The sequence below is a fragment of the Penaeus monodon genome, chromosome 43 (assembly GCF_015228065.2).
Source record: "Penaeus monodon isolate SGIC_2016 chromosome 43, NSTDA_Pmon_1, whole genome shotgun sequence".
Classification (NCBI taxonomy): domain Eukaryota; kingdom Metazoa; phylum Arthropoda; class Malacostraca; order Decapoda; family Penaeidae; genus Penaeus; species Penaeus monodon.
In genome coordinates, this window is record NC_051428.1 from 6,585,516 (window position 1) to 6,597,667 (window position 12,152).

Consider the following 12,152-nt stretch of genomic DNA (forward strand, 5'->3'; position numbering starts at 1 on the left):
ATGATGACCAGGAATGAAGTAAATCTGTTTCAAACAATTAGAATAAAATATTGGAGTTTCAATTACAGTATGATGTAAGAATCAATCAACGCTGTGTTCCTTTTCCTTTTCTTTATTCTAAATACAGCAATTTGATTTTTAGACCTTTTAGAACTGATTTTGACGAGGAATCTCTCATGAAATTTCCTTCCGAAAGTGAACTATGTTCACGAATAGAAAATGAATATCAAAAAATATCACTAATGGCGATAACAAGGCACAAGAGCAACAACAAGACCATAATGATTTAATAGCAACGCGAGCAATCGATCCAACCAACAGCCCACATCAATCACGGCTCAAAATGCCTGACAATCAAATCTGACATAGAGCGTCATTCAACCTCATTACCGCTGTGACTCACCTCTGACCTCCCCCCCCCCCCCCCCCGTTTTCCCTTGACCCGCCCCACCCCCCTTTTCCCTGCCCTATAACGGGTTTCATTCAGAGTTGTCTGGGAGGCTTCAAGTACTTTCATTTATACTCCTGTTGCTAACGTAAGAGTGGTGGTGTGTGTGTGTGTGTGTGTGTGTGTGTGTGTGTGTGTGCGTGCGTGCGTGCGTGCGTGCGTGCGTGCGTGCGTGTGTGTGTGTGTGTGTGTGAAATAGTAAGAAGAGGAGGAGGAGGAGGAGGAGGAGGAGGGGAGGAGGGAGGAGGAAACAGGAGTAGAAAAAGGAGGAGGAGGGAGGAGGAAACAGGAGTAGAAGAAGGAGGAGAAGAATAATACAATGAAGAAAAGGCGAAAAGAAAAGAAAGAAAAAAGAAAATAAGACGAAAAAAATGAAATAAAGAAAGAAACAAGAGGACGAAAGGCACGCGATGCCAAAGGGAGAACTGGCCCCCGCACGACCCCCTGACCTGGCCTCACCCCCCCCCCCCCGCCTGACCTCGTCTGGCTGCTCGCGCGCCGCTCCTCCTTTCACTCTCGCTTCTCTTGACCTCGGCGACGCGGCGTCTTTACTTTACTAATTTGTTTTTCTTTTGGGGGAGGGTATTTTCTGCCTTTTTCATTGTTTTTTTATTGTTTTTTATGTTTTATGTTTATTCAATTTCTTTGTTTTTGTTTTTCGTTGTCGACTTGTTTTTGTTTTCGTTGTTATTTCTCATGATCATTTTGTTGTTTTGTTTATACTTTTTACTGATGTGGTTTTGTTTTTGCTGTCGCGTTTGTTTGTTTTCATTGCTGGGCTGATCCTTCCTTCTCTTTTTTTTTTTTGCTTTGATTTATGTTTTTTATGCTTTTCGGTTACGTTATCTTTGTTTTCTTTTTCATTCTTTTTTTTTTTTTTACTTTTTGGTTAATAAACATTTTTCACTGTTATTAATTTCTTTGTTTTGTTGTTAAATGGAATATCATCATTCGTGCTCTTTGAAAGTACTATTAATACTGTTACCATCTCAATCAACATCTTTATCACTGTAATATATCCGTGTATCTGCCTGTCTGTTTCTATCTGCTGTTATCAAAGCCATAATCAACATCTTTTATTATCATTATTATCGCCCTTAAGACACAAGGGCGATATTGGCCTAAATCCTTAAAAACCAAACTTCTCCTGCATCTGTTATCAATCGCCAACAATCCTTCCCACTTCTATCGAAACCTAACTCCTCTTTTTTCTACTTTTTTCTTTTCTTCTTTGTTTTCTTTTAATCTTCCCTTCTATATTCTTACATTTCTTCTTCTGCGTCCTCCTTCCGTCCATCCCTTCTCCCTTCCTTCCCTCTCTCTCTCCCTCCTTTCATCGTGAGAGGAAAACCTACGTCGCAAAAACCTCATTAATCACAGGGTCACGGCCTCATAATAACCTTCTTTTAGGCCTATAATTATCATCGCCCGCAATCAAGCGCCTTTTCTTTTCTCGAGGCGCACATCAGTTCACATCTAATTTATTGCTTATCACTGAGTTATGTTTAGTCAAAGAGAGGTTACCAGTGAGGATCCACTCCCCCCCCTCTCTCTCTCTCTCTCTCTCTCTCTCTCTCTCTCTCTCTCTCTCTCTCTCTCTCTCTCTCTCTCTCTCTCTCTCTCTCTCTCATTATATCACTCACTCTCCCTCCCTTAATCGTATCACTTGAATTTCCTCACGATTCGGCGATCAAAAGGTTTTCCAGCTGTGGCGACGTGACCTTCGACCTGAGGTGCTCACGCCCGCCTCTCTCTCCAGGTCAACAGCCTCCAGATGGGAGATGAACGTCGCATCATGCACCGCACTTGCAGGCACGCAGGAAACACGCACAGGAACTGTCATGCACACGGCTACAGACACGTGATAGGTACGTACACGTTTGTTTGTGTGTGTGTGTGTGTGTGTGTGTGTGTGTGTGTGTGTGTGTGTGTGTGTGTGTGTGTGTGTGTGTGTGTGTGTGTGTGTGTGTGTGTGTGTGTGATACCGACATCTCGGCAAACCGCAAATAGCCTTTCAAAAGTCACTCTTCCTTATACAACCAAAATATGAATAATCATGCAATCTTTATCTAACAAAGTATCTTATCATCGAGACAAGGGTAAGAGAAAAAACGAGTTTATCTCATTTAAAAACACAACGTACGTACTCCCAAACAAGACTATCGAAGAAGAGTACATAAGGCTCATTTCCCCATCACAAAACCCACGAAAATTCAACCCAACGAACATCCTCCTCCTCTTCGTCAAGACGCCATTTCACCTTCCTTTAAAAAATCCGTCACTTTAACTCACGAATTCCTCATTAACAAATATATCTTGTTAATTAGCGTATCCTCTTGCTCTGTTAATTATCTTTTTTTCTTTTCTTCTTCAATCACGGTTCAATGACTTATCTCTGTTCACTTTTACTTGTGTTTGTTCAACATGTTCTTTCCAGCTGCGTCTTCTGTGGCGCACCTGATTCTTTTAATCAACTTATTATAATTACCTTTCGGCTGATTGTGCTATTGTTATTGCTGTTGTTGCTGCTTATCACTGCAATCGTTGTCACTTTTATTACTATAATCATACTATCATCACTATTTTTATTTTTATCATAATTATTACCTTTATCATTATCCTATTCGTTGCAATTATTATCGACATCAGTATCATATATCATCAAATACCATCACAATCAAGATGAAGATTAAGATGATATGGTGAAGATGGTGGTGAAGATAATGATGGTGAAGATAATGATGGTGAAGATGGTAAAGATGATAAAGATGGTGAAGATAATAATAGTGAAGATAGTTAAGATGATGATGGTTAAGATAGTGAAGATGGGGAAGATGATAAAGATGAAGATGATGGTGAAGATGATGATAAAGATGATGGAGAAGATTGATAAATATGGTAAAGTTGGTGATGATGGTGAAGATGGTTAAAATGAAGATGATGGTGAAGATGAAGACAACGAAAAGGAGAAAATGGAGGGAAATTAAGGTCACATCCACAAAAACGGACCAGGAAGATAAAAAAGAAGAGGAAAAATAATAAGAATAAAAGAATAATCAGAAGAAGACGACAAAGGACCAAACAACAATAACAGCAATAATAAAACGAAGAACAAGAAAAAAGAAATACAAAGAAAAGACATTAAAAAAATATAAAGAGGATAAAGAAGAAAACAGAATTAATAAAACGAGACAAAGTAAAACGAACAAGAACAAGAATAAGAGAAATCATCCGGAAAAAAACAGACTCGGATCTTCCTCAATCAACGTTTCGAATCAACGTTTTTCCTTCTGGTTCGGAAACGTTTCCCTTCCTCTCCCGACTTGGCAACGACTAACTCGCAAAAGAAACTTTCCCGCCGTCTTATTTATCACCTTTTCTCTTATTACCCTTTTGTTCCGATTCTATGGCTTTATCCGTGGTCTATTGTTCTTCACTTTCTCTGGTTATTTCTGCATATATACAAAAGAAAAATCTTGGAGGAACATTCAGTGAAATCACCAAAATCGACGTAAATTTCAGAGTATAAAAAAATCTTAAAAAATAAGGTTGCTTTTGGTAGAACATGTAATCAAATCCCAAAATCGGCGCAAAGTCCTGAGTGCAAATTCAAGATAAAAAAGACATTTCTTTTAAAATAAATACATCTTTCTAAACTATAAAATCGATGTAAATTTCCGAGCGTGAATTCGAAATAAACAAGAATAAGAAAAAGGGTTACTTAATTCTTTTTCTTGTTCCTCTATCAGCTGATTCTTGAGGCCGACGTCTACGTCCAGAAACTCACCTGAAAAGAGAAAGACAAAGTATTATAAATGTGTAGTTGTGAGGGAAAGTTTTTTTTGGGGGGCAGGGAGTGTTAATTGTGTAATCGTGTATTTTTTTTTTTGGGGGGGGGCGAGAGGTGAGGTGAGGGGGTGGTACTTCAGTGGTATTGTTTGTTTGTGTGTTTATTTTGCTACGCGGGATGTGCGTGACTTATTTCCAGTAATGAACTATAATAAGGATGTAAACTTGTGTGAACATAACAGACACATGAAACGACACACACACCTACTCGCATGCCTTTACCCACCCACCGCATCCCCACACACACACAATGGGAGGTCATATAGGCTCGAAAGGAAGTCATGATGGAGTCTGGCAAACCACACAGGTCATAAAGGGGGGAGGGGGTGAGCGGGGGTAGAGGGAGAGAGAAACGGAGGGAAAGAGATGGGGAGAGGGGGGAGGGAGAGAAAGGGGGGGGGTGGTAGAAGGGAAGAGGGAAAGGAGGGAGAGAGGAGTGGAAGGAAGGGAGGGAAGGAGAGAGAGTGAGGGATGAGAGGGAAAGTAAGAGGTAGAAGCAGAGGGAGACGAAGTGGGGGGGGGGTAAAGGAGAGGGGAGGGAAGGGAGGTGGGAAGGAGGGAGGGAGGGAGAGAGAAGAGAGATTGATTGATATATAGATAGAGAGAGGGAGAGAGAATCGAAGAGAGAGAGAGAGAGAGAATAGAAGGGGGAGTGGTATAGAAGTGAGAAAAAGAAAGAAAAAAAAGAGAGAGAGAAAAAAACGAAATAAAGATTCAAACCTTAAAAATAAACACACCAACAACAAAAATTATCCCTTAAAAAAAGGAAGAAAAACAAAACAAAACTTTTCAACCCCCCCCCCCTTTCCCCCTTCATCCCACAGCATCACATCTCGCCTCAGCATCCGGAGATGATTGACACCGCCGTGGTTATCGCCTTAACGAGATAAGAGCCCCCCCCCCGTCCTCTTTATCCCATTAACCGATTTTAAGACACTATGGGAGCCTTGCTGGAAAGCCATCCGTCAGAAAAAAGGGTTTGGAAATGCTTTTCTCTCTTCGTCTCTTTCTTCTTTTCTCTCGTTCTGATAATCCTCGTGTTTATTATCACTGCTTTCTCATGATTGCTGCTGGTTTTGTTGTTAGCATATCAACTAAAATACAACTATATCACTAGCATGCCTAAGTATATGAAAGCATACTCACATACTCACACACACACACACACACACACACACACACACACACACACACACACAACACACACACACACACACACACACACACACACACACACACACACACACAAAAAAACAAAACAAAAACACACAACAAACAAAAAACAAAAAAAAAAAAAAAAAAAAAAAAAAAAAAAAAAAAAAAAAACGTCACTAAATACATTAAAAGTAAAAAGCTAAAAAAAAAAAAAAAAAAACATTAGAATAAACAGAAAAAAACGAGCAGCAGCCGAAACAGCTGATCGAGTAACCGCCGGGAAAGTAGCGGCGGCGATGACTCCGTGAAAAGCCTGGCGTTCTCGAAGCCGTTGGTGTTTTAGGCCATTAAATAAGTCGGGGAAACAAAGGCGAACGCTCGCCTATAAGCTCGGGATTTCTAGCTCGCTTGCTCTACTTCTGTTTGTTTTTCTCTCTCTTCTATTTCTTTTCATCTTTCTATATTCATGATCTTTCTATTCCTCTTGTTCTCTCTCTCCCTCTCTCTCTCTCTCTCTCTCTCTCTCTCTCTCTCTCTCTCTCTCTCTCTCTCTCTCTCTCTCTCTCTCTCTCTCTCTCTCCGTTTCTACCTTCTCTCTCCCCTCTCTCTCTCTCTCTCTCCCTCTTCATCCCTTCCCTCTCACTCTTCATAGTTCCCCTCCCCACCCTCCCTCTTCTTCCTTTCCCCCTCCCCACCCTCCCTCTTCTCCCTCCCCCACATTCCCTCCACCCCCTCCTCTTCTTACCCTCCCTCCCTCTTCTCCCTCAGCCACATATCTCCCCCTCCACTCTCGCCTTTCCCCCTCCCCATCCACCCTTCCTCTCCCTTTCCCCCTCTTCCCCGCTCGCCCTCCCCCCTTTCCCCTCCTTCACGCACCCGCCCCTCCAAGCACAGGCGTGTCTCCTTTCGGCCAGCAATATGCCTCGTCACTCCGGCGTTCGTGAGCTAATCCATTCGCCTTTCCCCTCCCCATTTTTCTTTTATCTTGTACAATCTCCCGTGTTGACTTTATTTCCCTTCGATAATCTTGGTAATAGTGGTGTGGTGATGTATCGGTGATGGCAGCGGGTGATGGTGTTGGTAATGTTGATAATAATGCTGGGCAGCATTGATAATTAATACTGGCAATCACAAACATAGTTGGTAATGACATCAATAATATCAAAATATCATATGATGAAACTATATATATAATAAATATAATAAATGAATACATAATAATAATTAAATAAAACAATAGCAATAATCGAAATACAGAAAAAGCAGCAACAAGCATTTGACGGTGATAACACTAACAACAACAATAATAATTTAACAATAACCCATATCTCCACCACACTTGCCATGGCCATCATGCACGATCCTCTAATCCGAAAATATTACAAAGCGACACCAGGAAACATCAACTCCACCTTAATTTGCTCAATTACAGTCATTCTTAAACGAGCAGGCATTTTCGTTTCATTTTCACCTTTCACTTTTGGTTTGTTTCATGACTTCAGTGAGAAATCAGGGTCTGCTGTTTTTGCTTTTGTTAATATTATGATCATTATTGTCGTTGCTGTTATTATCATCATTTCCATCATTATTATCATTACTATTATTGTTATCATTATTATTACCATTATAATCATCATCATTATTATTATTATATAAAATTATGATAAGCGATTCTGTTTGTTTCGCTCTCTATGCACTAAAGAATTCCAAAAAAACTTTTTATAACAAACCTTGATTTTTTTTTCTTAATTTTCTGTGTTTTGTTCTTTCATCAATTTTATATTAAACTCTTGTGAAAATGAGATCCTATGAAAAGTGAAGCGCATTTTTTTGTCAAAATTAGCAATGGAACCCCATAAAAAGTGAAGGAAACCCAGAATAATATCTATCCACCGAGTTCAGATTTTTAAAAATTATTAAAACAATTATCCCCCCCCAAAAAAAAATAATAATAAACAAAATAAATGCGTGTATGAAGCACTTTCGCCATTTTGCAACGAAAATAAAATGACAATCCCTCCCAACTTTTTAAAAAGTTTAGAATTTAAAAAATGACACCTTTCTAAAAATATAAAAATAAAAGCAATACCTCAGGCAAACAAAAAATGAATAAATAACAATGAATAAATAAATAAATAATAATAACAATAATAAATAATAATAATAATATCAATAAAACATAATAACAATAAATGATAATAATAATAGTAAAAAAGAGTCAATGCGTCAAGAATAAAAAACTGCCTATTCCAAGCAGAGGGACACCGGGCCGACACAGCCAGGTCAAGCAAGGTCATTCGGGCGGAACACCAGTCACACTTGGCCACGATCGACACGCAGAAAAGATTTTGATTTCTGGGTTTTCATTTCCTATTTCCTTTCGTTTCCTTTTCTTTCTCCCTCCGTTCATTTCGCTTTGGCTCTTGGTTTACTTTGTGTATGGTTTTCTCCTCTTCTTCCTTTTGTACCTACCCTTCCTTCCTTTCTTTCTTCCTTCCTTCCTCCTCCTCCTCACCCTCCTTCTCTATCTCCACCTCTCTATCTTCTTCCTCTTTCTCTTCCACCTCCACCACCACCACCACCTACTCCTCCTCTACCCCCTTCAATCTCTCCCCCCCTCCTCCTCCTCCCCCTCCTCCTCTATCCCCTTCAATCTCTCCCCCCCTCCTCCTCCTCCCCCCCTCTTCCCATACCTTCCTTTGGCTCGTTTTCACTGTCTGTCAGCCATGCGCAGGGGAGCGTGACTCAACACTTTGTCGTCTACGCTTAGACCACCATGGGAGGAGGAGGAGGAAGAGGGGGGGGGGGAGGAGGAGGAAGAGGAGGAGGGAGGAGGAGGAGGAAGAGGGGGGGAGGAGGAGGAGGAAGAGGGGCGGAGGAGGAAGAGGAGGAGAAGAAGGGGGGTAGGAAGAGGAGGAAGGGAGGGGGAAGGAAGAAGAGATGGAGGAGGAAGAGGAGATTATGGATAAGGAAGAGGTGGAATAGGAGGAGGAAAAGGAGAAGATAGACGAGGAGGAGAATGAGGAGAAACAGGTGGAGGAGGTTGGGAAGTAACAAGTAAAGGAAGGAGGTAGAGGGGCAAATGTGATCAAAGGAGGGAAAGGGGAAACCAGCAAGGGAAACAGAAAGAGGGGGAGGTACAGGCGTAGAGAGAAAGACAGACAAAAATAAGCGAAGAAATACAGAAAAAGTGAAAAATAACAAATTCATAAACAGAGAGAGAGAAAAGAGAGAGAGAGAGAGAGAGAGAGAGAGAGAGAGAGAGAGAGAGAGAGAGAGAGAGAGAGAGAGAGAGAGAGAGAGAGAGAGAGAGAGAGGAGCGAGAGAGAGAGAAGGGGGGGATAGCTAGATAGACAGACAGATAGAGAGAGAAACACGAGAAAAAAAATAAGGAAGAGATTAGAGGAATATAGAAAAAAACACAAAAAGCCACACCCGCGCCAAAACAACGAAGCAGAGGCCAAAGAGCGAAGCACATCACGTCATTGAGCGGAACCAGGAACCGGTCGCCCGGGTTAGGGCCGGGAAGCATTCAGGGGAACCAGGGCCCTTGACGAGGCGCTCGCCGGAAGACCTCACAGATAACACACACGCCTGCAGGCATGCATGCGGACACATACGTACATACAAACATACATACCCATACGTACATACATACATACATACATACATACACACATACGTACATACATGCTTACACATACGTACATACACACACACGTTAGAATTAGGCTATAGGATTTTTTTCATCATCACCATCACTATAATTTTTATCATTATCATCATTATAAAAATTTTTATTATTACTATTCCTATTTTTATCATTATTAATTTCTTGTTTTTATCATCATCATCATCATCATTATTATTATTATTATTATTATTACTATTATAGTTATTACTGTCAGTGTCATTATCATTACTATCATCATTATCATCACAGTGCCCATCATCATCATTATCATCATTCTGATCGAAAATGGAAAAATGAAAAACCTAAGAGAGAAAAAATAAAGAAAAATAGAGAACAAGAAAAGAAGAAATAAAGAAAAAATAAAGAAAAATAAAGAAAAATAAAAGAAAAACAAAGAAAAAAAGAAAGAAAAAAATACAAAAAAGAATAAAGAACAGTACCGAAAGAAAATGAAATCATACGAAAGGCAATGGAATAAAAAGAAGGCACGGCTGCGCCACTCACCTTCGGGCCCCTTGAGCATCTCGAGCTCCACGGAGTAGTCCCAGTACTCCAGGGAGTTCTGTCCGGAGTCGGTGTGCGGGAGCTTGAAGTCCCTGGCCCTGGGCACGAGCTCGCCCGCCGTCCACGCCCGCCCGGTGCCCAGCGTGCTCAGCCTCCACTCCATCTCGACGTTGCTTCTCGTTCCCTTTGTTTCTTTGAGTTTCTTGGGGCTGTTGGTCGGGTCGTTCGGGAGGCGGAAACAACCGTTCTCTTTTTGATTTATATCTGTGCACTTTATCGTTTCTATTCCTTTCACTTTTTTAATTCTTCCTCTTCCGCTAATCATATACTTTCAGTCAATATTGCATTCCTCCACCTTATCGTATATCCCGAACTTCGTATATCTTACCTCCTCCTTCTTCCTTTGGTCTTTCTCTTCCTACAAGCGCATGGAGTCGACTTTCCTCCCAAAAGCACGGAAAACCAACACAGCGCTGTCCTTGTCTTCTTTTCCTTTTAGGTTGTTTTTGGTTTCGTTAGGTATTTTCCTTCTCTCTCCTTATTCTCCTTCGCTTAACTCGAGTTTGATTCCGAGAAAACAAGGTTTTTAATTATCAGATTATCTTGATTCGTTATCGCTCTTTTTTAATCTTATTCTCCTTCTTTTCTTATCTCTCCTTTCACTGACAACTAATCTCTCCTTTGTCCTCTCCTCCTCCTCTTCTCTCTTCTTAGAATCTTTAAGTTACGAAACATCCACACAAGATGATCAACCATCCCTTTCTCCTTCTCTTCCTCTCCCTCTCTTCTACTTCGCTTTTCTTCTCGCGTGTCCCTTTTATCCTTTTTTTCTCAGAATATTTCTCCAAAATTCCTCTGCAGATCTTCAGGCCAGGTCACGTGACCCCATCCTGAAAGGTCCTTTGCGTTTCCCAAGTTTCTTCATACTCTGATCCAAGATTTTTTCCTTTCCTTTTCCTTGTTCGTGTCTCTGTGAAATTCCCAATCACATTTATCCACTTTCGGGATAACTATCACACAATAATAATCTGGAAGAATGCATCATTTTAATATCAGGCAAGAAAACGAAAACGAACGAAAATTGGAAAACAAAGAAAACGCAAACAAGTGTTGCCAATTACGTAAATGCGTCGCTTCCGGAAATAAAAGAAGTGAAAAAATGCACCAGATTGACGGGTTCACTGTACTTGTTTCTCTGTTAAATCGCTGCTTGAATACGGTGGTAACGACCGTAGTAATACAGAAATAATGCGATGACGGTGATAGTAATAAGGGTATTGGCAACAGTAAATTCTCCAAGTACTAATGCCAGCAACAACGATAACAAAACAATAACAACAACGACAACAACAACGTAGGCAAACCGAAACAACGACAAAACAGAAATCAATCATTTTCATTCTCCAGCTCCTCCTTCTGTCCTCCCTTTCTTCATATCATTATTACTACTGTTATTATTATCTTCCTCCTCCTCCTAATCTTCTTTTTCTTTTTTTGTCGTCCTCCTCCTTCTCCCCTCCCCCCTCCTCCTCCTCCTCTCCCCATACCCACCCTCTTCCTCCCGCTCTCAATCCTCTCTATCCACCACCTCTTTCTTCTTCTTCTTCTTCTTCTTCTTCTTCTTCTCCTCCTCCTCCGCCTCCCCCCGGTCACACCCTCAGCCTCCATTGCGCAACGTGACTCACAACCGCATCCTAAGTAGGTGAGTCATCCTTCAACGGATTTCGCCAGCGTCCCTTCCTCCTATCCTTCTATCCTTTTCATTCACCCTATTCGCCTTAATCACAGCTACCCTTCTTCCCTCCACCCGTTCATTCTCTCTTTTTACCCATTCTTAATCCTCTTTTCCCTCTTCCTCTCCTTCTTCCCTCCCTCCTTCCCTTCTTTCCCTCTTCTCTCCTTTCTTTCTCTACCTCTCTTTTCTTCTCTTTTTTTTCCTCCGCTCCCCCTTTCCCTCTTCTCTCCTCTCTTCATTCTTCACTGTCTCCTCCCATCTTTCCTTCTTCTCTCCCCTACCCATTCTCCCTTACTCACCTCCTCTTTCCCCTTCTCTCACCTCCCACTCTCATCTTTTCCTCCTCTTCTCCCTCTTTCGGTTCGTTCTCTTCTCCTCCGCCCTTTTCCCACCCGTGCCGGTTCTGTGCATGACCCTTCCTTTATTATCTGTTTTATGCGCTATTCCTTATCGCTATGCATGCCTGTTCTCTCAATCCTTTTCCCTGTTATCTCTTCCTTGTTTTTATTTATTATAGCTTTTACTCCTCGTGCTTACCCTCGGTGTTTTTTCTATTATCTCTCTCTCTTCTCTTCTCCCATTTTCTCTCTCCTTCCCATCCCCCTCCTTTTTTACCTCTTCCTTACTCCCTGTCTCACTTTCGTTCTTACTTCCTCCTCCTCTTTCTTCCTCTCCATTTTTCCTTCTCCCTACCCCTCTCTCTCTCCCTCTCCCTCTCCCTCTCCCTCTCTCTTTCTTTCTTTTTCTCTCTCTCTCTCTCGCTCTTC

General features: G+C 41.3%; 1 protein-coding gene across 1 annotated transcript in view; it reads right to left on the reverse strand.

Moving 5' to 3' along the window:
* Positions 1-10,694, reverse strand: part of LOC119599521 (nuclear mitotic apparatus protein 1-like) — a 53,247-nt gene extending 42,553 nt beyond the window's left edge. Inside the window, exon 1 of the mRNA XM_037949281.1 lies at positions 9,651-10,694. Coding sequence (XP_037805209.1) covers positions 9,651-9,975 — 325 coding nt within the window. The 5' untranslated portion in view covers positions 9,976-10,694. The remainder of the gene's footprint in view (positions 1-9,650) is intronic.
* Positions 10,695-12,152: the final 1,458 nt, after the last annotated feature.